Source organism: Stegostoma tigrinum, chromosome 8 (genome assembly GCF_030684315.1).
Source record: "Stegostoma tigrinum isolate sSteTig4 chromosome 8, sSteTig4.hap1, whole genome shotgun sequence".
Taxonomy (NCBI): Eukaryota; Metazoa; Chordata; class Chondrichthyes; order Orectolobiformes; family Stegostomatidae; genus Stegostoma; species Stegostoma tigrinum.
The window spans coordinates 52,642,310-52,669,308 of NC_081361.1; the positions used below are offsets into that span (position 1 = coordinate 52,642,310).

The following is a 26,999-nucleotide window of genomic DNA, read 5'->3' on the forward strand; positions in this document are numbered from 1 at the left end:
GTGGTGAGGGAACCAGCAAGAAGGAAAAACGTACTTGACCACATCCTTACTAATCTGCTGGCTGCAGATGCATCTGTCCCTGACAGTATCAGTAAGAGTGACCATTGCACAGTCCTTGTGGAGATGAAGCCCTGCCTTCGCATTGAGAATAATCTCCATCATGTTGTGTGGCACAATCGCCGTGCTAACTGGGGCAGACTTTGAAGAAATCTAGCAACTTAAGACAGGGTATCCACGAGGTGCTGTTGGCCATCAACAGCAGCAGAATTGTTCTCCAGCTTGATCTGTAATTTCACGGCCCAGCATATCCCCCCCTCAACCATTACCATCAAGTCAGGGGATCAACGGAGATTACAGAAGGATATGCCAGGAGTAGCACCAGGCATACCTGAAGATGAGGTTTCTACCTGGTGAAGCCACCAAACAGGACTAAATGCATGCCAGACAGCAAAAGCAGCAAATCATAGACTGACCTAAGTGATCCCACAACCAGATCTAAGCTCTCCAGCCCTGCCACATGTAGTCATGAATGGTGGTGGATGATTAAACTTCTCACTGGAGGAGCTGGCTCTACAAATATCACCATCCTCTATGATGGAAGAGCCCAGCACATCAATGAAACAGATAAGACTGAAGCATTCACAGCAATCTTCAGCTGGAAGTGCTGATCCATCTCCGTCTCCTCCAATGGTCCCCAGCTTTACAGATTCCAGTCTTCACCCAATTTGATTCACTCTACATGTTATCGAGAAACATTTGAAGATGCTGGATTCTGCACGTGCTACCGGCCCTGACAACATTCCGGCAACAGTACTGAAGATTTGTGAACCAGAACCTGCTACTCCCCTAGCCAAGCTGTTCCAGTACAGTTACAACACTGATATCTTCCTGACAAGGTGGCAAATTGCTCAAGTATGTCCTGTATGCAAAAAGCAGGATAAATCCAATCAGACCAATTACTGCTCCATCAGTCTATTCTCGATCATCAATAAAGTGATGGAAGATGTCATCAACTGTGCTATCAAGCAGCACCTGCTCAGCAATAACCTGCTGAGTGATGCCTAGTTTGGGTTCAGCCAGGGCCTCTCGGCTTCTGAGCTCATTACAGCCTTGGTTCAAACATGGACAAAAGAGCAGAGTTCCAGAGGTGAGATGATAGTGACAGCCCTTGATATTGAGGTTACATTCAACTGAGTATGGCACCCAGGAGCCCTAGCAAAACTGAAATCAGTGGATATTGAGGCAAACTTTCTGTGGTTCGAGTCATACCTGACACATAGGAAGATGATTATGGTCTTTGGAGATCAGTCATCCCAACTCTAGGACATCTCTGCAGTTCCTCAGGGTAGTGTCCTATGTCCAACCATCTTCAGCTGTTTCATCAATGACCTTCCTCCATCATAAGGTCAGAAGTGGGGATGTTTGCTGATGGTTACACAATATTCAGCACCACCCGTGACTCCTCAAATACTAAAGCACTCTGTGTTAAAATGTAACAAGATCTGGACAATATCCAGGCTTGGGCTGACAAGTGGCAAGTAAAATTCACGCCACATAAACGCTAGGCTATGTTCCTCACCAATAAGAGACAATCTAACCACCGCTCCGCAAATTTCAATGGTGTTACCATCACTGAATCCCCCACTATCAACATCCTGAAAGTTATCATTGACCAAAAACTCAACTGGACCCACCACATTAACACAGTGGCTACAAGAGCAGGCCAGAAGCTGGGAATACTGCACCGAGTGACTCACCTCCCGACTCCCCAAAGCCTGTCCACCATCTACAAGGCACAAGTCAGGAATGTGATCAAATACTCCCCACTTTCTTACATGAGTTCAGCCCCAACAACACTCAAGAAGTTTGATACCATTTAGGACAAAGCAGCCCGCTTGATTGGTAGTACATTCGCAAGCATCCACTCAATCCAACACTGACTCTCAGTAGCAGCAGTGTGTACTATCTGCAAGATGCACTGCAGAAATTTACCAAAGATCCTCAGACAGCATCTTCCAAACCCACAATTTCCATGTAGTAGGACTAGAGCAGCAGATAGATAGGAACACCACAGCTTCAAGTTCCCCTCCAAGCCACTCAAGACCCTGACTTGGAAATATATTGCCGTTCCTTCACTGTTGCTGGGTCAAAATCCTGGAATTCGCTCCTCAGTGGCATTGTCGATCAACCCACAGCAAGTGGAATGCAGTGGTTCAAGAAGGCAGGTCACCACCATCTCCTTAAGGGCAACTAGGGATGGGCAATAAGTGCTGACCAGCCAATGATGCCCCCCACATTCTACAAATGAATAATGAAAGGGTGATAATTAGCCAAAATGGGACACCAGCAGAAGTGACTGAGGTAAATGTTATAATTAGGAAGTAGTCTGTTCTAAGTTGTGAAAGGATGAGGTCAGATGATTGAAGGTATTATGCATTCAAACATGTCTTTGGATCTTGTTAAGGGCTGTGTGTCTTAGGCAACACCTCTTCCTGAACCAACCTCACAAGATGTGGCCAGACCTGCTGAGTTTATTCAGCACTTTGCTTTTATTTCAGATCTCTAGCATCTACAGTACTTCTATCATAGAACACTGATTATTGACAGTTCATTAAAATTCTGACCTTGTAATCAATGTGCAAATTGGTGTCATTTGCAAATCACATGGCCATAGTTACATTATTTCAAAAGAGGTATTATGAGTGTTCACTTTGAGACATACAATCAAATGATAAATGCAAGCTTATAGTATATATCTCCCATCATTAATTCTTCATTTTTCACAAGATTTCTCATTCCAGTTTAAATAAGATATGACACAATGACTTGAGCTAATATTATGTCTGGTCATGCAACATCAAACAAGCTGCTCCCCAGACTTGATTTTTGTAGTTAAAACAATATAAGGAAAAGGACACATGATTGATTAATCTTCATTACGAATGCAACACAAAGAAGGAAAACAATATCACTGAATAATGCTATTGTTTCATTTTAAAATTACAATCAAGATGATTCCCATGTCATAGTGCCCTGTGATGATGGAATGCTTCTTTAAAGAGCAGAGGAAGAGAAACATTTGCCTTCTAATTTGATTCTCAATATTACAGCAATTATTCAACTGCCAAGCTCTCCGTAAACTAAGTGTTCCAGACAATGATCTTTCTAATCTGCCCACCACCATTGCCAGCCTGGTGAACCTAAGAGAACTAGACATCAGCAAAAATGGTAAGCATAAAACATGCCTGCTCTTATTTTTTACATTGAATTGACATGGCTTTTAGTTTTCCACTTACTTAACTGCAGTTATTTCCTGTTTTGAGATGTAGATCACTTTTTTCTTTAAATTTTCATCTGCTGATAGTCTCTTTTATTTTACCAAACTGACCAATCTTAATGTCAAACTATAAGCAATGAAGTATCTCAAGTGCTCAACTATAAAAACATTCAGAATTGAGCCAATCGTATTTTGATCGGAGATCCAAATCCATCATTGCATCTTCAGAACTCTTGTAAAAAGTAAATGAGGCCAATACATCTATTTGCAGTAGCCCTCCAAATGGCCTCATTAGACAGATGCATCATGTACAGCATTAGGATTGTGCCATAATTAGAGTATTATCAATTTTAAGATCCCTGTCTAATATAATGGGAACAGTCTGTCTGTCTGTCTTTGTTCGTTGTGCCTTTTTCTATTTATTACGTTCATCCAATTTCTTATTTCTGAGCTTGTTCTTCTTGCACTTAAGGCATTGAGTTCCTTTTTTGGGGCTCCCTAAGTGCTTTACCTCAGTCGACATTCTTTAAGTATGAGAATATCTACCAATTGTCAACACAACCTATTTAATGCCAAGAGGTATTAAGACTGTGTCCAATTCTAAACCCAGTAGACACTGGCAGTGGTGTATTGTTTGTGCTAAATTAGATTATCTTTAGGATTAAAAATTTGTTCAAATGCTTCTGTGTTGCATTTGTAGATAAATACACACTTCCATGAATGGAACCTCAAACCACAAGATGAGGAAGGATTTAACTTTAGTCTATGCATTCAACCAGGGCAGTGATGGGGATAAAATTGGTCATGACAACCCTTCATTTGAAAGGGGAAAATCAACTTTTCTGGTCATGATCAAAATGCCATGATCCAGTGTTGGATAGTTTACTTGGGGAGTCGAGATACAATCGAGTTTGGCTGCCAATGGTGAATACTCAGTAATCCAAAACAAAGAATAACCACTCAAAAGATGCTAATGTTTGCAGAGTTTCTACTTTTACCAATTAAGGTTATATTTAACAAAAATAGAAATTACTGGGAAAATCCTGCAGGTCTGGCAGCATCTGTGGAGAAAAAGCAGAGTTAACATTTCAGGTTCAGTGACCCTCCTTCAGAATAGTTCTGAACCTGTTCTGAAGGAGGGTCACTGGACCCAAAATATTAACTTCTTTCTCTCCACAGATGCTGCCAAACCTACAGATTTTCCCAGCAATTTCTGTCCTTCCGATTTCGAGGATCTACATCTCTTTGATTTTCTTGTTTAAGGTTATATTTAACCACCGCACATGTGATTTATTAAATCAAAACAATTTATTTATTCTATGTTATAATAAGAAAGTGCCATTTTTATCTTTGGCTCAGAATCTGTTGAAGACCCATTATGATTTCCATTGAGAACTCAGCATTTTGGTCATTTGGATAATGTACATCAGCACACCACTGTCACTGAGCATGAAGATTCTATTCAACTCCAGAGGTGAAACCTATTTTCGAGAAGACTGGACTAGACAGTTATCATCTAGACAGTTTCAATATTGCATTATTGTAATCTTGCATTATTGTAAACACTTTTGAATACCCAGATCAGCATCAAGTGCTTACAAAAATGCCAGTCCTCCTTAATGCCCGTGAATCGCTAAGTGACATATTGGAGACCTTTCAAACTGTAATTTATCCTCAAGGATATAATAATAGGCAAACATTAGTTCAGCTAAATTAAATGGAAGCAGCATCTTTAAAGTGACTCCACCTCAAAATAATTTCACACCCCAACGGATCAGCGAATTAGCGTATCACATTATTTTGACCCTGAATTATGCAGAATACAAGGTCTTAGGTTTGACCCCTGGTCTGTACTAAGATTAACAGGTTAGCTGTGGCACAGTAAGGGAATTTAATGTTACTTGCCAAATTCCCAGGGAAAGTTGGGGAGAAATTCGATTTGAGTTACTGCTGCTGATCACTCACCTTCAGCCTATGCTAGAACCTGTGTCTGCATCAGATGAACAGAATTGTATTGAGTTGTGTTGACATACTTGCCAATTCTACTAAGTAGATCCAGACATGAAAAGCATTGCATATCATTAAGCTGCTGGGGGAGAAGGGATGATAAGAAGTAACATAGAAAATGTTGCCTTGAGGCCTTCTCAGTTATCCCTAATGGAAGGACTAAAAGTACGAATAAATCTATGTTTTGTGTTGGAGGGAAAAAAAATTGAAAAAAAAAAAACAAAATTAAGTTGAAACACAATTATACCTATCTTTAAGCTAATATTGTGTTTCAGATTCTGATATTTCTTCTGTTTGTTTTTTGCAGGTATTCAAGATTTCCCAGAAAATATTAAGTGCTGTAAATACTTATCTGTTATTGAAGCCAGTGTTAATCCCATTTCCAAGTGAGTTAGTAAAGAATCAGTTCCTTGTGTGATGTTATTTTGTCAGTGCTCAGAACATTTGTCTTCATGTCTCTACCTTACAGAGGTTTCTACAAAAAATTATACTGATGTGAGGCTGTGGAAAATTCATGAATAGCTTTAAGAATTTTAAATGAAAATGATGAGGTATTTATCTTTAAATACGATCTACACTATGTTAATGTCCAATAAAACAGCAGACCTGTTTAATAGCACTTTAACTGTGAAGACAACATATTAACCTGGATAGGAAATTGACTGAACAACAGGAAACAGATGCTATAGATAATAGACAGGTACTCTAATTGACAGGCAATGATTAACAGGGACTCATTGGAATCTGTGTTGGAGACTCAGATAGTCGTTGCATTTATTAATGACAAATAAATGATGTGATTTAGAGTTATTATCCAACTTTGGCAAAGGCACAAGGATGGATCACGTTGTAAGCAGTGTAGATGGAAACACAAAATTGCAATCTGATTAATCAGTTAAATGAAAAATGGACAAAAAGAAGTCAATGTAGGCAAATATGAGCCAATTTACTTTGAAAAGTATTGACCAATCTATTTTAAATCACTCTTATCCAACCTGCCAAATGAGGGTTTCAAATAATCTCAAAGCAACAAATTGGTTGTTTAAATAAGAATAATTACTTAAGTCTAGAATTTAAAAGTGCAAAGCATGCTATCAAATGAAACCTTATTTTGCCTTTTCAGTGAAGGAGCTGGAGGAGACAGACTAGGTTTTAATAACACTGACTTGTTTTTACCTCTGGTAGCAAACATTCCAAGATGCCCTCACCAGAGTTCAGGATCAGAAGCCCGAAGCTGTTCAATCTGAGGTTCTCTCCTATTCTGCTCCCTGGATAGGTTTGTGCAGCAAGCAGCAGCAAGAAGACGGAAAAGGCGGGGTGTGTCTAGCACATTCAGTTTCAGTGTTCACACATACTCTTGCTTTCACTCTCACACTCTTGCCCCCACGCACGTACACACCCAAACCCACTCCCTCTGTTCCTTGTTTCTGGTTGTTACAGGCATACCCCAACACACTCATACCAGCATGACAGACCTATTCACAACCCCCCATCACTTATAGCCCCCTCCCACAACCACATCTACCCCCCTCCCACAACCACATCTACCCCTTACTCCCTCTCTTGCTACACACAAAATATTTCACATAGATACAAACGGTCTCTTACATACTTTGTTTCTCCCATTGCTTCACTATTGCCCCATTCTCTCTATCTCTCTTCCCCCTCTGTGTGGGATCTTATAGAGGTCTGAACGATGTGGGCCACAACACGATTTATGGCAGAATTACTAAGAAGTCTGGAGAAGCTGATCTCGAGATTGGAAGCAACTCATTGCATCTTTTATGTATTTACCAAGCACCATGGCAAGTTTCTGTTCAGGAAGCAGTGTGTTACCACTGAAGGATTATTGCTTGTTAAATGCCTAGTTACCAGCACGCCTCGCATTATTTGTATTCAGTTTCCTATCTTACCAAATAAGCTAGACATTAAAAAAAATTAGATTTTAAAAAAAATCAGAGCAGGTACTTGGCGAATTCAAATTACCTCTTCCTCCAAATGACCTGCTTGTTGGAAACCAGGAATCCAATATCTCTCAGGGCATGTTTCATGGACATCAGCCATGGTTGTCATTGTTGTCAGCAGATCTCAATCAAGTCAAGGAGGTGGCTAACCAAAGGAGGCCCACTAAGTAAGTCTAGGATACAGTACCAGCTCAGGGGCTTGGACGCAGTGAGTAATCGTTTCCAAATGAAGAGCTGAACATCAGACAGCCAACCTCCCACTTGAGTCTTTCTGATAGATTGAGGGCTGCTTTATTTCAGAGAGGGGCAGGTATTAAAGGAGGTGCAAGTAGATGGCACAGCCGTTACTATTGATGCATATGGGCTGATTTCCTCAGGGAGTGAGTGGAACGTATGCAGGTTTAGTGGTGTTGGGGGTTGGGGTGGGTGACAGTGAGTAGAGGAAGATGTTGCAGGTAATAATGAGAGGGGTAGAGCATAAGTCTTGATGGTGTAGTGGGGGCAGTAGCAGAACTATCAGAGAGAATTACAGAGTGGAGAAGGTAATTGACCTCATTTCCACAGTGCTGGCCATTCCTCCAGATGACTGACCTAGGTGACAAACTCGGACCAGGCTGACATGGTCAAGTGACATGTCCATTGGCCTCCACTACTGGTCATTGGGGTAAATCCCTTATCTGCACCACCATCTCCAGCAGGACTTCCAGGTACCTGCTTACATGGTGTAGTGCTGATTTCCCCCTGTTTGCTGTTTTTGGACTAAATGTCAGGAACTGTAGAGGACTGCTGTGGACTGACAGTGCTTTACTAGATGCGCAGTGGACTTTACCAGTCGATGCAAGAGATGCTGGGGAATTTTGGGATAAATGCAGAGTATCAAGTTGCTCTTGGACTGACATGTTGGAAGACATTATTCGTGACCAAATGCAGCCAAATCATGGGGCTGATGGAGGTAGTTAGTAAGGCTAGTTTTGCTATGGTATGGCTAGAAAACTCATTTGGCCTTGTGGCAAGAATCTTTCAAAATCTTGATGCAACCCTGACTTAATATTTTATGGCTCTCTTTCCTCACTTCCCTCCATCTCTTCCTGTTCCTCCCTGACTCCCCCATTTCCCTCACTCACTTCCCCCTCCTCATTGCTCACTCAACAGCCTCTCACTCACTGTAGTTTCTATATTTTACTCCCCTCACTTGCATCCCTTTTCACATATTACTCCCCACTGCTTCACTCACTCCTCTTTCATTCACTCCATTGGATCAGGAGCTCTTCAGGATCTGGTGCCTGTGTGCAAAAGAATCTTGTCTTCTCTCTAGCCCATTGCTCAATTCAGATTTTTTTTCCCAAATCCATTCAATAGCTTGACCCCTGAGCCATTTGGCGACAAGAGCATAAATCGACGCACTGATTCTGTTACCAGCCTACGTGCTGGTTCTCAGACGTGTCTCTTTACCCACTGCCTGGCATCTTGTAACATGCAGTTTCCCAAAATGACTGCAGGCTAACACCATTCCTATTGTCCAGGCCTCAGCCAGACTGGAGATAAGAGCATTCACGCAACTCATTGGCTTTGATTGAATGAACAATCAGTAGCATCTGATTAATGGAACAGCTCTTTGCAAAATCTTTCTGAATTTGAAACACATTGCAGGCTGGAGATGACCCTTTGGTAGATCATATGCTGGACCATGGGTCACTGGTTGGATGTCATTTGATCAAATGCTAAAAACAATTGATGTCTATAAATACTTAAGGATTCATACACAAAAATCGTTAAAATCTAATGTTAAGGTAGACAAAGAAAATAATCAAAAAGACTAATGGAATTCTGGCCTTTATTTGCGCATGACTAAAAGACGATACAGAGGCTATGGCTGTAGCTGTATAAAACCCTGATTAGATCCCATCTGATATATAAAATTAATTTTGTGCCTTACACCTTAGGAAATATGTACTATTATTAGATGAGGCGTAGTATATATTTATCAGAATGATACCTGTCTTTTTAACATATAGTTAGGAATTTTCCCAGTGTTGTAATGCCCCTTCCATCTCAGCAATCCAGGCAAGCAGAATTTTCATCTTGTGGAGGGAACAACATCCAGGAGGTAGGTCACTAAGCTGGTGGCAGGGCAACACTAAGGCAGCAAGGCTAAACAACCCAGCTCCAATCACAGAAATTTCAGAGCAGTGTGAAGCCCCCCTCAGCCCCGATACTTCTCTAAAGCAATTTCTTTCACTTCTCCCATATGCCCTACTTGTCAGATTCCTTCACACTTCCTCCTACTTCTCCCATTCCCTCACCACCTTCTGTACACCTCCTTCAGTCAAAACTTGCAAGCGCTATAACTTTAGAATGCTTTGAATAGCTCATAAATCTGAAATGCTAGACAAGCATTGCTTCAACAACTGTTAGAAAAGAGGTTATCTTCTTTGCGAAGCTATTAAACTCACATTCTGTTGGCAAACTGAAGAATTCATTAGGGAACCAAAAAACTCTCATGTCTGTCATATCTTTTAAATGGCCAACAGGTGGCTGAACTGTTCAGTAAATAATGAGTCACAACCGGGGAGAATTTAAACAATTAGCGATTGATCTCAATTGAAGTCTTTTTCAATATTGTAAAATGGCACTTTAATGCAGAACAGTACTTCATCTAGTGGATAATTTCTTTTCTTCTCCACTTTTACAAGTGTTTCCTCAGTTGACAGATTGCATGTTGTCAGACAATACAACTGGCAAACAGACTGTGGAATGATCACTTGGCTTTTCCAAAGATGGCACTGTCATCACTCATGCTGGTACACATATATCTCAGGACACATCAGTTCATGATGAGCTATCAAGGAGGCAACACCATTTCTACTAACTTTGTAGTCCAGTCTCACCTCCAATCCATGGTTCACACTTCCACACTTTAAGTGTGATTCAAGAAGACTCCCCAAATGCAACCATCTCACTAAAAATAATCAGGAGTTCTGAAATGCTCACTTCCAGAATGGCATTTGAAACTTTGAAAAGCAGTGTCAAATACCCATCCCTCCCCTTTCCTGCTTTAATGAAAGAAGCCAGAGACAAATGGAGGTGTGACTACAACTTCGATAATCAGTGGCCATAATTTTTCCCAATTCCTAACTCCATGCAGTCCCCAAACAGGACCAAACATTTGGCCTAGGATTCCAAGTGTTAGATTATGATGAATGATAACCGAAACATAGGCAATATTCCTTGGAATTCAAAGGGTGAAGCGATGATTTGAATAAAGTCTCCAAGATACTAAGGTGAGTTGATAGGTCAGATGGAGAAAAAGGGTTTCACTGGTTAGCAAGCCGTGGACTTAAGTACGTATTGAGTCATATCTTTCAGGAGTGCAGTTAGGAACCACTTCTGACGTGGTACAGATAGGTTTGTACTGGAGTGCTGAATTTGTTGCATAATAGTGTAACTTGGGTTTGGTGAAACAGGGAGTCTCAAAGGGTAAGTTTTAAGGAATAGTTTAATTTAATTTAAGGACTAATTTCAATCTAAAGTTTAGTCTGTTCTGTAATTTAAGAATCGAAAGCCGCTGTTTTGATGGGTGCTCTGTAATTGCAGCTTTTAAACAGGAAGTTACAGGTACTAAGCTGAAGATAGTTAATTAGACAATGAGTTTCGTCCAGTTTCGGAAGTCCTTGAAATGGGGCTATAATGAGACTTTGTTCAGTGCTGCCTTGTCTGCACAGAAATTCTGCTTTGTTATATTAGAATATAACTGCCATTTAGTGAAACAGGGAGTTAGGTGAAAGAGGGAAGATGTGATCAGTCCCTGCGTTTCTCTTGTTAGTGAGTATCTCTGCTCTTTAATGTCAGATTTAGGCATTAGGAGAAAAAAGAGCCAGTGGTACAGGAGACTGAGTCCATGAGGAAATAACGCTTGAGGCCTCCACACTTGTGTGGAAGCTTTGAGACTGTAAGTTCATTGGTTGGGATCTGACTGGTAATTTGAATAACTATTCAAAGTTGCTTTCAGATTAAAGGCAAGTTGGAGAAGTATTCTACAGATCAAAAAACTAAAGACCCGTAATGATATGATCCAAAATATGAATTAAACAATAAACAGTTTAGAGTTAACAATGTGTGGAGTTGGATGAACACAGCAGGCCAAGCAGCATCTTAGGAGCACAAAAGCTGACATTTCGGGCCTAGACACTTCATCAGCAGGGCCAGGCATTGTTTTTATACCTTCTTAATTTGGGAGCTGATAGATCCTATTGTGGTTCATAATGATCACATCTGGAGCAGGTTTTGGTTGCCTGAGGAACTCTGGTTCAGACCTGATGAGCTACAGTCTGATCTTCAAACACCATGATACATCAGGGAGGTTGCAAGAGTTACCTGAATGCTGTGTTACAGGTGGTGATCATCCCCTGTAGATTAAGTACTTCAAATTTGGTCAGGGACAGCAGAGGACTGCAAGTGAGGTAGGTAGGTAGGATCCTGAATTTGGCATTAGTGGAGGCTCACTTCTTGACTTTGTCCAATAGATATGAGGTGCTTATTCTGAGTGGTTAAGGAAAAGAACTGTGGGATGTCACAGGTGTGGGTGGGAATGTGTGGGATGGATAAACTGACCACTGCAGCACAGTACAAGAGGCCATTCAAGCAGTGGGAGCAAAAAGAGAAGTGGTAGGAGATTCTATAATTCGGGTTACAGATAGCAAAACATCCTTTGTAAGCAGGATTGAGAGTCCTGCATGGTGGTAAGGGATATCCCAAACCACTTGCAAGGATATTGAAGCGGAAGGAGAGAATCAGTTGTTGTGAGACCAGCAACATGGGCATGTGGTAGAGTTTGGGGAATATCAGGAATTAAGAACAAAATTAAAGAGTAGGACTTCAAAGGTTATAATCTCTGAATTGTTACCCAAACAACATGCATTGTCATAGAGGTAAGGAAATTGGGGAAATAACGCATGGCTAAAGGAGTGATATGGAAAGACGGGCTCCATTTTGTGGGGCTTTGGGATCAGTATTGGGACGAGAAAGTACAAGGTCTACCTGTACTAATCTGGGACCAGTGCCCTGGTGGAAATGCTTAATAGGGTGGTCACAGGGACATAAGTAAATGGAGGGGAGAACTCTGGTGGAACTGGCAGGGGTGCAGTGGGGAAGTCAACATTGTTTCAAAATCACGTAATGTGACAGAGTAAACCAACAGTCCAGAGTGCTAGTTGAGGTATGGTAGATAATGGCAAAACTACAAGAACTGCATTGATTAAACTAGAAAAGGGGAAATAATAAACAAGTGAATAAAGCATCAGCGCTGATGGACAAGTTACATTGTATGACCCAAATATGAGTTTATATAGGAATGCGTGGAGCAAAATGAATAAGTCTAAATAATTTGCAAGCCCAAATTGAAACTGCATATCATGATACAGTAGCCATTACTGATGATCAGAATTGGGAACTAAATGTTCCAGATTATAAGGTTTACAGGATGGATGGGGGAAATGAGAGGAGATAGAGAAGCCTTGCTGATTAAAAACAAAACTATTTAAGTGGTGAGGGAGGATATTATGAGGGGAAAGCATGAGGGGACCATGTGGGTGGTACTGAGGAACAGTAAAGGATCTAAAATTGTAAAGGATGTTGTGGACTGACCCCCAAGTAGCAGAACTAGATTATATAAGTACAGAAATTATGCAAGTGTGTAGCATAGCCAAAGTAATATTAATTGGGAATTTTAACTTCTCCATGCATTTGGGAGAACCAGGCAAGCACCTGTCAGAAAAGTAATGAATTTCTGGTGTGTCCAGGATAGTTTTCTACAATATATCCTGGACTCAATAAAGGGACAAGCAATTTTGGATTTAGTAATGAGTAATCAATTGGATTTAATTAGCCTAATTGTGCTTGAACATTTATCAAATAATGATCATAATATGCTTGAGTTCAATGTAGCGTTTGAAAGCAAAAAGCATAACTTGGCTGCCAGAATTTCAGATTTAGACAAAGCTGACTTTAACATGATGAGACAGACTGTCCACAGTAAACTCGGAAAGTCTCCTAATTGGTAAAACAACTAAAGAACAGTGGAGGATGTTTAAAGAAACATTGAACACTATACAGAGCCAGTTTATGCCTCTGATAGGGAAAAGCTCCTCTTCACAGAAATAGCCAGCCATGGACAACTGAAGAGAAAAATACAGCATAAAACTAAAAGAGGCTTTTGCGAAAGAAGAATCATCTTGCTGAATGGGAAAGACCAGCCGAAGGCAATGAGCAGATGCAGAAAGTAATTGAGAAAGCTAAAGGAATGCTGGCCTTTTTATATCTAGAGGACTGAAGTACTAGGCTGCAGAAGTTATTCAGCAGTTACACAAAGCCCAAATTAGATCTCACTTGGAGTACTGTGAGCAGGACACTTTAAGAAGTATTGACCTTTGAGGGAATTAGACATTGATTTATAAAAATTATTCCTGGACTTCAGGGGTTACATAATAAGCAGAGATTATACAAATTAAGTCTGTTTTATTTAGAAGGTTAAGGGGTGATCTGATCAAAGTCTTCAAAGTGTTAATGGGAAAAGACAGGGAAAATGCTAGATCAGTTGTTAATTTTAAATCTGAGAGATTTTTTTTGTTACAAGTAGGTGTTAAGGAATATGGGCCAAAGGCAGGTAAAATGAGTTAGGCCGCAGATCAGCCATGGTCTCGATGAATGGTGGAACAGGCTTGAAGGACTGAATGGCCTACTTATGTTATGCACAAGTTTCAAACTATCTTCTAGAATTGACTGTTTCTACTGTTGAAAAAACAAATGTGGATAGTATTCATAGTTTCTCAATAATATGGAACTTCTAAAGCCTGCACAAATAATGATACAATGTACTATTGTAATATTATTATGAAAAATAGAAACATCTGGAATTTTCTTTCGGCTTCACCTGACCAATCACCATACCTTAGTTGGGAAGTCTTTGTTTTTTACAACTAGGATCACTACCAAACAACCTCTAATTTTAATTTAGTATCATGTGTGTGTTCCACGCAAAAAATGCTTCTCGTTTATCAACCTATACTGCATTTATTGACATGCAAGTCCATTCTGAACAACGATAACTGTAATATTGTTCAGGGCTGGCGTTTCCATCAGGCTGTATTGAGAATGTTGTTCAGGCTGTCATAAGGCGTGAAGGAAATTGAATATCAGTACCACTTCATAGAAAACTGATTTGACTCTAGCACTTGAGGTGTCACTTGTATTCTTCTGTGATGCTCAAGACAAATACCCCAGCCTAAGTAGGTGTCCAAGGTTTTCTTGCTATGGCAATTCCAAAAAGAATGCAGTCCCAGTTGCTTTACCGCCTGTTTATGTCACCCTCGGGTCTGGGGCAGAAGGAAATTCCATCGGTCCTAGTGTCCAGCGGGAATTCCATTTGCCTTCTCATCTGGATAGGGAGGCGGCATTTCTGAGTCCTGCTTGATTTTTTTCCAACTCTCTTCTCTGGTGCTGTCTGATTTTTTTTTTTAATACCAAGATTGTTCCTCAGGCTTTATGAAAATTTCAGGGACAAAGGAAATACTAGAGACATTCAACAGGTCAGTCAGCATCTGTAGAAGGAGCAAAAGGAGTTAATGTTACAGCTTGATGAACTTTTATCAGGAGTGGAAAATTTAGAGTTTACAGAATCACCAAATTATCACAGTGCAAAAGGAGGCCATCCCACCCGTCATATCTTCGTTGGTTTTCTGAGGCAGCAGGTTTTAAGGGGGATGAGGGAGAAGGAACAAAATAGAAGGATGGAAGAAGGGTGCTTAAATGATAAAAGTGATGATACAACGTAAATGGAGACGATCACAGGATCAGCAGAGAAAAAGGACATGTGTAAAATAATGTGCACTTGTAGGTTTCTGGTTTGCAATCAGTAATTTGTTGATTTTTAGGTGGTTCAAATCACCCCGAGGTCCCTGGTTCCAGACTCTGCATTTTATTTAGGAAATGTGAAATGAAGAAAGCAGTAGATAGGTGTTCCAGGGCAAAAGAATGTCTGCATTATTTAAATACAGAAAGGTAAGTATAATACAAGAAATACAGGTTAAAGCACAAAACAGTGAAGTTAATACTATCAATTATACAGAGGACAGTTTTTAAATACTTAAATTAAGCACAACTCAAACACTATTAGAACCTGAACAACAGTTTTAATCACAGAAACTTTAATCAGGCTTCCTGCCTTAGGGTCCCATGCACTGCTACCACCTGCCGTCCCTCCACTGCTAGCTAGGTCAGAAAATTTGGGGTCTCGGGAGTTTAAGCTCACCACTGAGGAAAACTTGATTTTGAAGTACAGCTGACTGTTGAGGTTCTCAAGATCCAGAACAAGCCCATGTCCAGAAGGTCTCGTTCTGAAGGTGGTCGGTTGGCACAGCCCCACCACCTTCCTTGAAAGTCTTTTGTGGGAATGATGCCCTTGCTTTGGCTTCCTGATTCAGCTTCTCTGTTTGGCCTCTCTGGTTCTTGATTCTGAAGTTGCTTGTCAGATTTGTAAGTCTGTGGGGAAGGTATTTCTGCAAAAGTTTGTTTTTTTGGGAAAAACAAAGGCTGTCTCATCAGGTCAGATCGGTTGTACAGACTGGAGCTGGAGGAAGACAGCAGGCCAGGCAGCATCCAGGATGTGTGCCCCATTTTCTCCCCTCAAATCCGTGTGGTCCATTATGTTCCTGGTGCTTCTTTCTAAAGTCAGCTGGCTTCCTGATAATTAAGAGTATGTGTAATTGGATTTTGATTGAAGTTGAATGTTTGGTATCTGTAGAGGCCCTGTCTGTGCTGGGTAGCCCAAGGTGTAAAAGTTAGCATCGGGGAAACAAAGTGGAGGCTTGGGTACGACTTTGCGGAACACCAATGCTCAGTTCGCAGCAAACAACTACACCTCCCAGTCGCGAACCATTTCAACTACACCCCACACCCCGACTCCTTGGACGACATGTCCATCCTGGGCCTCCTGCATTGCCACGATGATGCCACCTTGAAAGATGCAGGAACAGCATCTCATATTTCACTTGGGAACCTTGCAGCCCAAGGGTATCAGTGTGGACTTCACAAGCTTCAAAATCTCCCCTTCCCTGACCACATCCCAAAACCAGCCCACCTGGCCCCAGCCTCCCTAATCATTCCTCCCACCTGAAGCCCCACCCCCATCTCCTACCCACTAACCTCATCCCGCCTCCTTGACCTGTCCGTCCTCCCTGAACCAACCTATCCCCTCCCAACTCCCCAACTACATTCACCTTCACTGGCTCTAACCCCACCTCTTTGACCTGTATGTCTTCTCTCACCCTATCTTCTCCTTTATCCAGATCCATCTTCTATCTGTTTCCTGCCGCCACCGCACCCCCCCCCCTCCCCCGTCCCACTCTCCTTATAGCTTTAATCACAGAAACTTTAATCAGGCTTCCTACCTTAGGGTCCCATGCAGTGTTACCGCCTGCCATCCCCTCACTGCTAGCTAGGTCAGAAAATTTGCGGTCTCAGGTGTTTAAGCTCACCACTGAGGAAAACATGATTTTGAAGTACAACTGAAGTATAGCTTTAAATTGAGGGGTGATAGATATAGGACAGATGTCAGAGAGCAGTAGGGGCGTGGAATGCCCTGCCTGCAACAGTAGCAGACTCGCCAAGTTTAAGGGCATTTAAATAGTCTTTGCATAAATGGATATATGGATAATAATGGAATAGTGTAAGTTAGATGGGCTTCAGTTTGGTTGTACAGGTCGGCACAACATTGAGGGCCAAAGGGCCTGTACTGCGCTGTAGTCTTCTATGTTCTATTTATTTCAGAATCCCCTTCCCCTCCCCCATTTCTGAAGAAGGGTCTTGACCCGAAACATCAAACTTTCCTGCTCCTTTGATGCTGCTTGGCCTGTTGTGTTCATTCAGCTTCACACCACGTTGTTACAGTCTAGAGTGTTAGGTTTGGTTGATTGTTCTCTTAGAATGGAGGTGTAAATTGGAATTCCAGATTGTACAATGGTCCTAAACAGCTAACTCTGTGTTTGTACATTTTCTCCAGAGATCAGCCCAGCTGCCCCCTTTTACTTTTGAAAAGTGCAGAGTCTTGTCCAGTATTTTAGATGATAGGGGTATTTGCTCAATTCCTGCAAACTGTAAAGCTGTAATGGCATCCGTATCAACAACTATTGTCTGAAAACTTCTTCCATAAACAAATAAAAAAAACGTGGGTATTGCTGGCTGGCCAATATTTATTGACCATCCCTAATTGCCTTTGAGAAGGTGGTGGTGAACTGCCTCCTTGAACTGCTGCAGTCCACCTGCTGTGGGTTGGCTCACAATGCCATTTCGAAGGGAATTAGGAGCAGAGATTATGTTCTGAGATTATCATTGAGTTTGGAAGGCTGTAGGGTGCCTAATCAAAAGATGAAGTGCTATGCCCTGAAATTGTATTGAATTTCATTGAGACAATGTATAAGAGTGTAGGCAGAAGATTAAAATCTTGGGTAACTTGAGGCTTTGCAAGATGACAATTCCCCCTTCTTTTAACTATTAGAAATTTCCTGTTGCAGGCATTGGTTTAAACCTTTGGTAAAAGCTGAAAAACAAAGTGAAAATCTCTGACATTGGAACATTGTAAAGGTATAAACACTGGATAAAATGTGTGTACTGAGATAAAATACAGAGGTTCTTTTGTATCCAGCTCTATTTTCAGGATGTGAAATACACATCTCTGACTCTCAGAAACATTTCTGAAATGATCTAAACTCACTATAATATTAGGATGAAAATTAAAATGCTGAGGGTTGGCTGTGTGGAGACAAGGTAGTGCAGTGAATTTGAAATTTGCCTGGACTGACTTCATGAAATTCTTCTCCATGATTTTAAATGCATTATGTGAAATGAGTTTCTCCATTTTTTACCTACTTGCTATGTATGCATGTTTCCAAAACCCCAAAATTGGTATTAGAACTATTTCTTTTGACACCTATCAGAAATGCCACTTCTTGGTGGAACACAACATTCAAGGTTCATTCTGCATGCAAGTTGCACTATGTCTAAATGGTTGTTGACATTGACATTGAAAGCAAAGGAAATGGAAGGTGTTTCAGTACATAGTTTTAACTTTCCTCTGTACAATAACTGCAAATATATAGAAAATAAATAAAACGTACTTCAACACAATGACATATTCTGTTTCAACACACCCAGTAGGTGAACTCAGTGCCTACCAATTGAGGCTACTGTGTTGCCCTTTTTTTAGATTAGATTCGCTACAGTGGGGAAACAGGCCTTTTGGCCCAACAAGTCCACACTGCCCCTTGAAGCATCCCACCCAGACCCATCCCCCTATAACCCACACACCCTTGAACACTATGGGCAATTTAGCATGACCGATCCACCTAGCCTGCACATCTTTGGACTGTGGGAGGAAACCAGTGCACCTGGACGAAACCCACGCAGACACAGGGAGAATGTGCAGACTCCACACAAACAGTCGCCTGAGGCTGGAACTGAACCCGGGTCCCTGGTGCTGTGAGGGTGCAGTGCTAACCACTGAGCCACTATGCCGCCCCATTTCCAAACAGTTAAGTGTAATTCCCTGATATAACAAGGTGTAGAGCTGGATGAACACAGCAGGCCAAGCAGCATCAGAGGAGCAGGAAAGTTGATGTTTCAGATCTAGACCTTTCTTCAGAAAAAGATTCTTCTTCATCAGCTTTCCTGCTCCTCTGCTGCTTGGCCCGCTGTGTTCATCCAGCTCTACACTTGTTATCTCAGATTCTCCAGCATCTGCAGTTCCTACTATCTCTGAAACAAGTGTAATTCCCTCCTGGTTTCCAAGATCATAGTTTTATCTCTGTGCCATTTCAATTTTGTGGCCAGATAAATTGTCAGAAATATTGAATATACAAATTGTTTTACTATATTTGAATTGTAAATCAATTTTGTTTTAGTTTGCTAGATTTACTTCTAAGAAATTTTATAATAGGAAAATATTGATGAAAAGACATTTTCTGAAGCCTTCATCTTGCATTAATCGGGATAATTCTCACAAGTGGCAATGTAAAGGGAGATTAATTGTTTTAAGCTATTTGAAAAGTGAGTACTGATGGGTTGGCAAGTGAGTTATAATTGATAGAGGCATTGCCATAGAAAATGCACCAATTAGATCATGAGTAACAATTATTTATCAGTCTTACTTTGAATTTAAAGCAGGTAGATTGACTCTGGCCAAGGCATTTTCATGAGAAATGAACCACAAAATGGCTGTAACTTGTTTTGATGATTTGAAACAGACACAATGAATCTGCATATTCTTTCGATTAAATGTGAGTTTTTTATCAGCAATATTCTCATTCCGTGCTACCAAACAATAGGGAACAAACAAGGAAACTTGGGATTTCAGAAGTGAAAAGGTTCAATTTAAAGATCACAAAGCTGCCTGATTTAGTGCAAATTCTATAAAAGGCAATAAAGGAATAATTTATCCTATTAGGATCTTTAATTTTTAAATTATTTTCAGCAGTAACTACAAGATATTTTTCCAACTGTTCCAGACTTCCAGATGGATTCACCCAGCTGTTGAACCTAATGCAACTCTACCTAAATGATGCATTTCTGGAATTTCTTCCAGCTAATTTTGGAAGGTAATTAATTATTTTATTTAGTTCAACTCAGCACTGAATAGTTTGTTGGTCCATTTCAGAGCCTTTTAAGAACCAAACATATTGCTGTGGGTCTGGATTTGCATATAGACCAGACCAGGTAAGGACACCAGAATTTTTCATCCCTAAAGAATGTTAGTGAACTAGATCAGTTTTTATTAATTGACAATGCATTGATAGTAGCTGTTAGATGCTCTTTTAATCCCAGATTTATTAATTAATTTCAAACTTCACCATCAGCCATGTCTGAATTTGCACCTGCTATAACCAGGCCTTTTGATTCCTCAACTAATGATATTATCACAATGCCGTCCCCCCTCTCCCAATCTGACCTTTGGTAGACGAACCTTCCACAGTACTATGCCTGTCAAACTGAAGTAACCGCCTTCTGTTTGAAGGTGTGCAAGTACCATTTGAAGCAAAATGATCATCTCAGCTGCCTGGACTCTAAGTCTTGCTTCTGTTTTGCAACTTCTTACTCCTGAGGCAAGAGGCATTTTTCACTGGAAAGATGCAAATAAAAATTTTAAGAGTATGTGTGGCCTTTTAATTAACTTTATATTTGAATGAATAGCAGCATGACTACAAGATTTTCTTCTTGTTCTGACACGTTGAATGGTTAGGAAGATGATTAATTCTCATAATGAATGATTATAAAGCTGTAATGAGGATCAAATGGAAACTTTTAACTCAGGCCTGATTAGAGAAATCCAAATTAGGCAAGTTAGACAGAAATCATCCAAAATTGTCCCAGATTTTAAAGTAGACTTCAACTGTGAAATTAGTGTTGTTTGATAATAGAATTATTGTGAAAAAATTCAAAACAACGCCAATCATCATTCTGATACAAATCAGCTTCTGCTCTCTGCTATGGGTAGAAAGTATTTGCTGTTGTTATCACCCCATGTTGAATATTCTGAAGACATATTTCAGCATAGAAAACATTAAAATACCAGGCAAATTTTAATATACACCCACATACAGGGATTAGTCCAGCAGTGGATCTTCTGCCAAAAGATGAACCTCGATGAACCAACAATGCGAGTCACATCTTGTAGCTGAAAGCCATGATATAATTGGATTTATTCGGAGCTCCCAAAAATACTATCTAACATTCAGTAGCTCAACCATGTAAAGTACAGCTTGGAGAGGCATGATCAATCATGAATCCACAAGAAATAAAAGTAATTCATTTAATTTATTCTTTATTCTTTTTGGCATTGCACACATGACAAATCACAAATATTGAGAGGAATCTGCTTACAATCACTATTCTCTTCATTTTAACCAAGATAAATTTCATTTAATATATACTCACCAGCCTAATTTGCAAAACAGTCTGGGGAAACAAGCAAAAATATCTAAGATCATAAAGAATACATTCTTAATTTATCAGTGCATAGCATCATGAAAGAAAACAAAAATAAGAAACTGGAAATAATCAGCATCAGTGGAAGGAGAAACAGTTAACAGAATTTTCCCCCTTTAATCACGGCCAAAATGGTAATTTATTTTCTCTCATCCAAATCCTGAACCTGTCCTCTGATTAGGTAGGCCTTCTGAGCTCTTTGCCAATGCCATGTAATTTAGATTATGCCTGCAAGCTTCTTCATTAATTTGATTGGGATAGATAGCAGGTGCATTTTGTAGAAAGATTTCTGTTTAACAGGACTTGTGCATGTTTCAGCAATGTTTGAATTTTTGAGAATGCCAAACAATGAGATCTTGAAAATCTGGCCATAATGATCTTCCACTCTTGCCTGGAGGACAAGCTGAGGAGCTGCAGAGAACAGAACTCTTCCTTGAGAGGAGGAGGAGCAAGAGGCAAGCCTTTCCAATTAGCAGGCATAGATGGAGGTGGTGAGGAAGACAGCTACAAAGCTGTGTCCGCTTCAACTTGAAGAATATGCATGATCAAATTCTAGGACTACAGGAATTTGTCACTTTCATGTACCAATTCCCACACTGACTTGGACCTCCTTCTTCAGTACAGCATTCCTTAGTCCACACGCCACACAACTCCACTCATTACACTCTGTAGTTACCTTTCATCTGCATCTGAAGCCAATATTCACACGCCATCCATCTGTTACCCTCTTGTAACCATGCCTCCGTGACCCTCTACCAATAGTCAGCAGGAGCATTTCTTGAAGAAGCGAGCGTAATACTTGGCAAGAGGCAAAGGATGCAGCATTGCTCCTCCAAGCTGTGTAATAGATCAGAGTGGGTGGGGCTTCAGAACAGCTGAAATGAATCCCTTCATATCCATTATCTTATACCACATTCGTTTGTTCTGAAGAAGGGTCACCAGAGCTGAAATGTTAATTCTGCTTTCTATCCATAGATGTTGCCAGACCTGCTGAGTTTTACCAGCAAGTCTGCTATGCTTGTGTTCTCTTGATTGCTACCGATGTCATCATTGGTATTGGCTGTTCTGCATCATATTGCTCTGTTAATACTTGATAAATGTTCACCGTAGATTTCCATTAGACTGTATTGCTTAATTAACAGCAGTATTTGTCCCAAGACTTGTTTGTTGTTTTCCTCTGAGGATTCTTCACTGACATCAAAGATGGAAAATATTTTTTTGAAGCCCAGTGAAATCTGTGGCTTCTTCCCTGTTAATGATCTGAAATCATTCTTAGACTCCTGTACGACTGATTTTATGCAGACTGAAATTTCTTACGTTCAGCAACTAATCTTAGAAGACCAGTCGAGTGTTTCAGTGGTTGCATTTTAATGCTTGGTTGAATAACCAAATTTTCTATGTTTTGTTCTTAAACAATGGTTCTTTGACTTTTATGGCTTTGATCCTGTGTGTCTTCCAGCTGGTGTCTCATTCTGGATCATCCCATACTCTTGAGGGATATTGTCAGCCTCTCCTCTTTTGGTGTCTGTGTAGCATCGGAATTAACTCACCAAGAGTTCTCTACCTCGTTGCCTACTTCACAAGAAATTGTGAAAATTGCAGAAGTGCTTGTACTTTATCATTTTTCTTTCTAATCAGGAGCAATATACAGACTATGTGCCTATAATGAAGAGTAGCAGTCATCCATTCACTTACTTACATTTTCATGAATCTGAGCAGTTTAAGTTGAAGATAAGATGTTTGAAGAAGGTTATGTCTTGGGCATTCTACAAAATCAAAGAATTACCATTTGTGATCCTTATTTTCAAATCAGTTTCCATGCCATTAACCATGATATCAGTACTATGGTAATTGCCTTATAGCTGTCATGATTCTGAAATGTCTCAGCAATTGATAATTATCTTTTAATTCTACCAAAAGGAATTCATCGTGCTCTTCAGTGTTCTGTCATACTGGAAATTCCTACAGGCTGCTGTTGCTTACCACTCTTTCTGCTGTCATGGACTTTCTTTATGCCATCTTACTTAACATTCTTTTCAATGTGTTGCTATGAATACCATCTTCGGCTGCTTCATCAATGACCTTCCCTCCATCATAAGGTCAGAATTGGGGATATTTGCTGATAATTACACAATGATCAGCACCATGTGTGACTCCTCAGATACTGAAGCAGCCCATGTTCAAATGCAACAAGATCTGGACAATATCCAGGCTTTGGCTGCCAAGTGGCAAGTAACATGTGCACACACAAAAGCCAGGCCATGACCGTGACCAATAAGAGACAATCTAACCACCGCCCTTTGGTATTCAGTGGTGTTACCATCACTGAATCCCCCAGTATCAATATCCTGGGGGGTACCATTGACCAGAAACTCAGCTGGACTCATCACATTAACACAGTGGCTATAAGAGCAGGCCAGGAGCTGGGAATACAGTGGCAAGTAACTCACTTCCTGACTCCTCAAAGCCTGTCTGCCATCTACAGGCACACGTCATGAGTGTGATGGAACTCTCTCCACTTGCCTGGATGAATGCAGCCCCAATAACATTAAAGGCATTGAGTGTGTTGGTGAAAACTGTTTGCTTCTTCTCCAGGGTTGTCCAGGCTCAAACATAGCCATGCAGGAGGGTCAAGTAGTCAGCGTAAGTGACTCCGTCCATTGCCCATTGCCTGGACGTGTTAGTGACCAGTTTGGCCAGGCCCATGAGGAAATCCTCTGACTTTTTTGCCCTCCTCCACATTGGGTATCCAAATGATCAGGAGTGTGGGGCTGAAGTGCAGTCCCAAAGCAAAGGAGAAAGTCTTTTAGATAACTAAAAAGGGAGTGAAAATACCCACACCCAATATATACATGGTCCATTGGTGTGTCTGGGCATTGGATGAAGTAGAAGAGGTGGATGGTGTGCAGCAGCACTCTGTACAGGGCCCCCCGTCTCGCTTTTATAAAAGACATGTAACAAATATTACACAGGCAGCTCAGGCTGTGGGACACAGACTTGCAGGGGAGGTAAGGGATCCTAGGGCCAATGTGAAATTCTGTCCAAGCAGGAGCAGGCGCAGATGAGATTCCACTGCACGCCTGAGCATCCTCCAAATGGTACACAATGTCAGGTCTGAGCATCGCCATTTTAAAACGGCAGATAGTAGTGGTCATGAGCTAGATGTCTACCACCACCCTGTGTGCCAATTCCTTCAGCAGCATCCAGCCCAGACCACCACCACACAGCACATCCCTGACACTTGTCAACGCCGCACCCCCCCACCCACAGCCATGGCCCCTCCCCTTCACCAGCTGCTCGAACCAGTGATTGTGGAGGTGCAAATCCCTGAGCAACGGGCTCGCTGACGATGGCTGCTATTCCCTGATGGAGCGTACGCCTCACGTGAATTGACTGTGTCCCAGACAGTGATCAGGTCCTGGTAAAAGGCAAGTAGCATCCTGAGGGTGACCTGCATACCCTCACGGTCAATCAACAGGAACTGTGTGTTGTAGTTGAGGTTATCCACATGGAGGGAAAAAAACGCCACCAGCATGCACCACTTAGGAGGTTCAATGTAAAGGTATTGCTGCAAGGTCTGAAGTGGACCTGGGTGCAGGTGCACACCAGCGACTGACTGCCCTGTTCAATCAGGAGATTCAGAACCTGTGCCATGACCCAGTGCGTGTTTTCATACCAGAAAAAGTGAACCAATGTTTTTTAAGTGTCAGTGACAAAACCAGGAGGAGGGACACAACATGGATACCACCAGCTGGTTTTTGACCAACACTTGACTCCTGTAAGAAAGCACTCTGAGCAGTCCTGTACAGCAGCCTAAGTGAGCTGAGACTTTGGCCTCAAGCTCCTACCAATTTGCCAGCCAGGATTTCTCAGCCGGGCTAAGGTAGACACCCGAATGCAAGAGAGAGGTGGTTCTCCAGGTTGAAACCATGGAACCCCTCTGGTAGAGAGTCCACCTGTCACAGACCTACCAGGAATCTGGAACATTTGGCCAAGTTGATCCTGGCGGAAGACGCCATTGAATACACCGCCTGGCACTCGTGCATCCTCCCCAGGTCAGCTGAATCCATGAATGTGAGGAGCACATTTTTTGCTTAAGCCACAAAAAAAACCACACTTGTGCTTGGCCCGCACCGAACCAGCCCCAACAATCTCCTCTGCAAGAGGCACAGGAAAGGCCACACGCACAGGGAATACAGCTAGCCGGACAAGGGGCAGCCCTGACGCACTCCTCTTCAGAACCAAAGGGGCACTGTCAGGGAGTTGTTAACTTTTACCAGACGCTATGCAGTGCTGTACAAAAGTCAGATCCAGTCGGACTCTGTCCCGAGCCCAAAATGCTTGCAGAGTCCTGAGCAGATACTTTTGATCGACCCTGTCGAACACTTTCTCCTGATCAAAAGACTGGAAGGTGCTAGACAGACTTGTCCATTGGCAAAAGTGATTAAGATTCCAGACCAGATGGATACTGTTGTAAATCCTCTGGCCCAGGACTGTCTACGACTGGTCAGGGTGGATCACTTGGATTGCAAATTTTATTTTAAATGACTCTCTGGCCAGCTTGTGTCTTATTTACTACTCTTTGCTAGCTCTGTATTACTGTTGAAGTACATCAAATTCTTCTCAAAGGCTTAAATGATATTTACTGGTCTTTCTGAAATGATTTATTACTTTCAGCTGTGAAACATTGAATGACGTTAAAATGTCAAGTATCAGGAATAAAAGTTTTTAAAATTGTGTGTCGTAGCAACAATGTTTTATAATGAAAGCTTTTACAATTCTTTTTAAACATTTTGGAACCTCTAAGTTGTTGAGTTGTGTTTCTGAAGTAGTATAATCTGCCCAGTTCTGGACACTAAATGGAGGATTCCCACTTCCTTTTTCTTTTTGTGAATTTTCCGAATGTTTTGACCAAAATGGAGGGTTTGTGCGTTTATTTCTTGTTTTTTATTGGGGATTGTTGTGGGTAAATCATCACGGGTTAGATTTAAATTTAGCTACTTATTCAGAAATCCCACAGACAATCTATACTGAAGCAATGATTTAAACTTTATTATGAGTAGCAACCAAAATAAGAACCTTCAAGTAAGCAAGTTAAGCCTCTCAAGTCATCCACGCTATTTCCCAACTTGACCACTATTCCACCAATAGTGTCTGTCTCTGGATGTGCCCGGGGTTTGATCCTTGTACAATGTTGTTCTTCAAAGTTCTGCCACTAAGATTTTCTGGTGTTGGATTCTTGAACAGTTTTCTCCCTTTCAAGTTGGTGGTGTGACATTACTGATGATTCAGGAGATTCTTTCACCCCCAACATTTGATTACACTTCTGGAGACCTCAGGTCTGTAGCATGCCTTTTAATAAGTAGCTCCCATGTTCGTTGTTCCATTCTGTGTAGGCTGTCTGTTTGAAACAGCCTGTGCTGCAATTAACCCTTTTACCTCAGGATGTTACTTCTGCAGGCTGTCTTTAATTGCCTATTTGTCATGAGGCAGCAGATTATTGAGCACTGTTATCTCCTCTCTCCCATGGAACAGCTTGATTGTTACTTATTCACAGCGATATTTAATTCACATGCTGCTTTTAATTCCTCTATAACAGCTTCTTCTTGTCCTTCCCATATCCAGAAGCAGTTTATTCCAAAGAGTTATTGCTCATTCTTTCAATCCATGAAGTCGTTAAAGTTTTGAAGTTACAGCAACACAGGATGATTCACACCTTT

At 41.1% G+C, this 26,999-nt stretch overlaps 1 protein-coding gene across 17 annotated transcripts in view; it reads left to right on the plus strand.

Annotated features, from left to right (window-relative positions):
- The window catches only part of lrrc7 (leucine rich repeat containing 7), a 617,590-nt gene that overhangs the window by 342,581 nt on the left and 248,010 nt on the right, over positions 1-26,999 (plus strand). For all 17 annotated transcript variants that reach the window (XM_048539168.2, XM_048539169.2, XM_059647884.1 and 14 more), the window contains 3 exons: positions 3,111-3,228; positions 5,592-5,670; positions 19,803-19,892. In XM_048539168.2, coding sequence (XP_048395125.1) covers positions 3,111-3,228; positions 5,592-5,670; positions 19,803-19,892 — 287 coding nt within the window. The remainder of the gene's footprint in view (positions 1-3,110; positions 3,229-5,591; positions 5,671-19,802; positions 19,893-26,999) is intronic.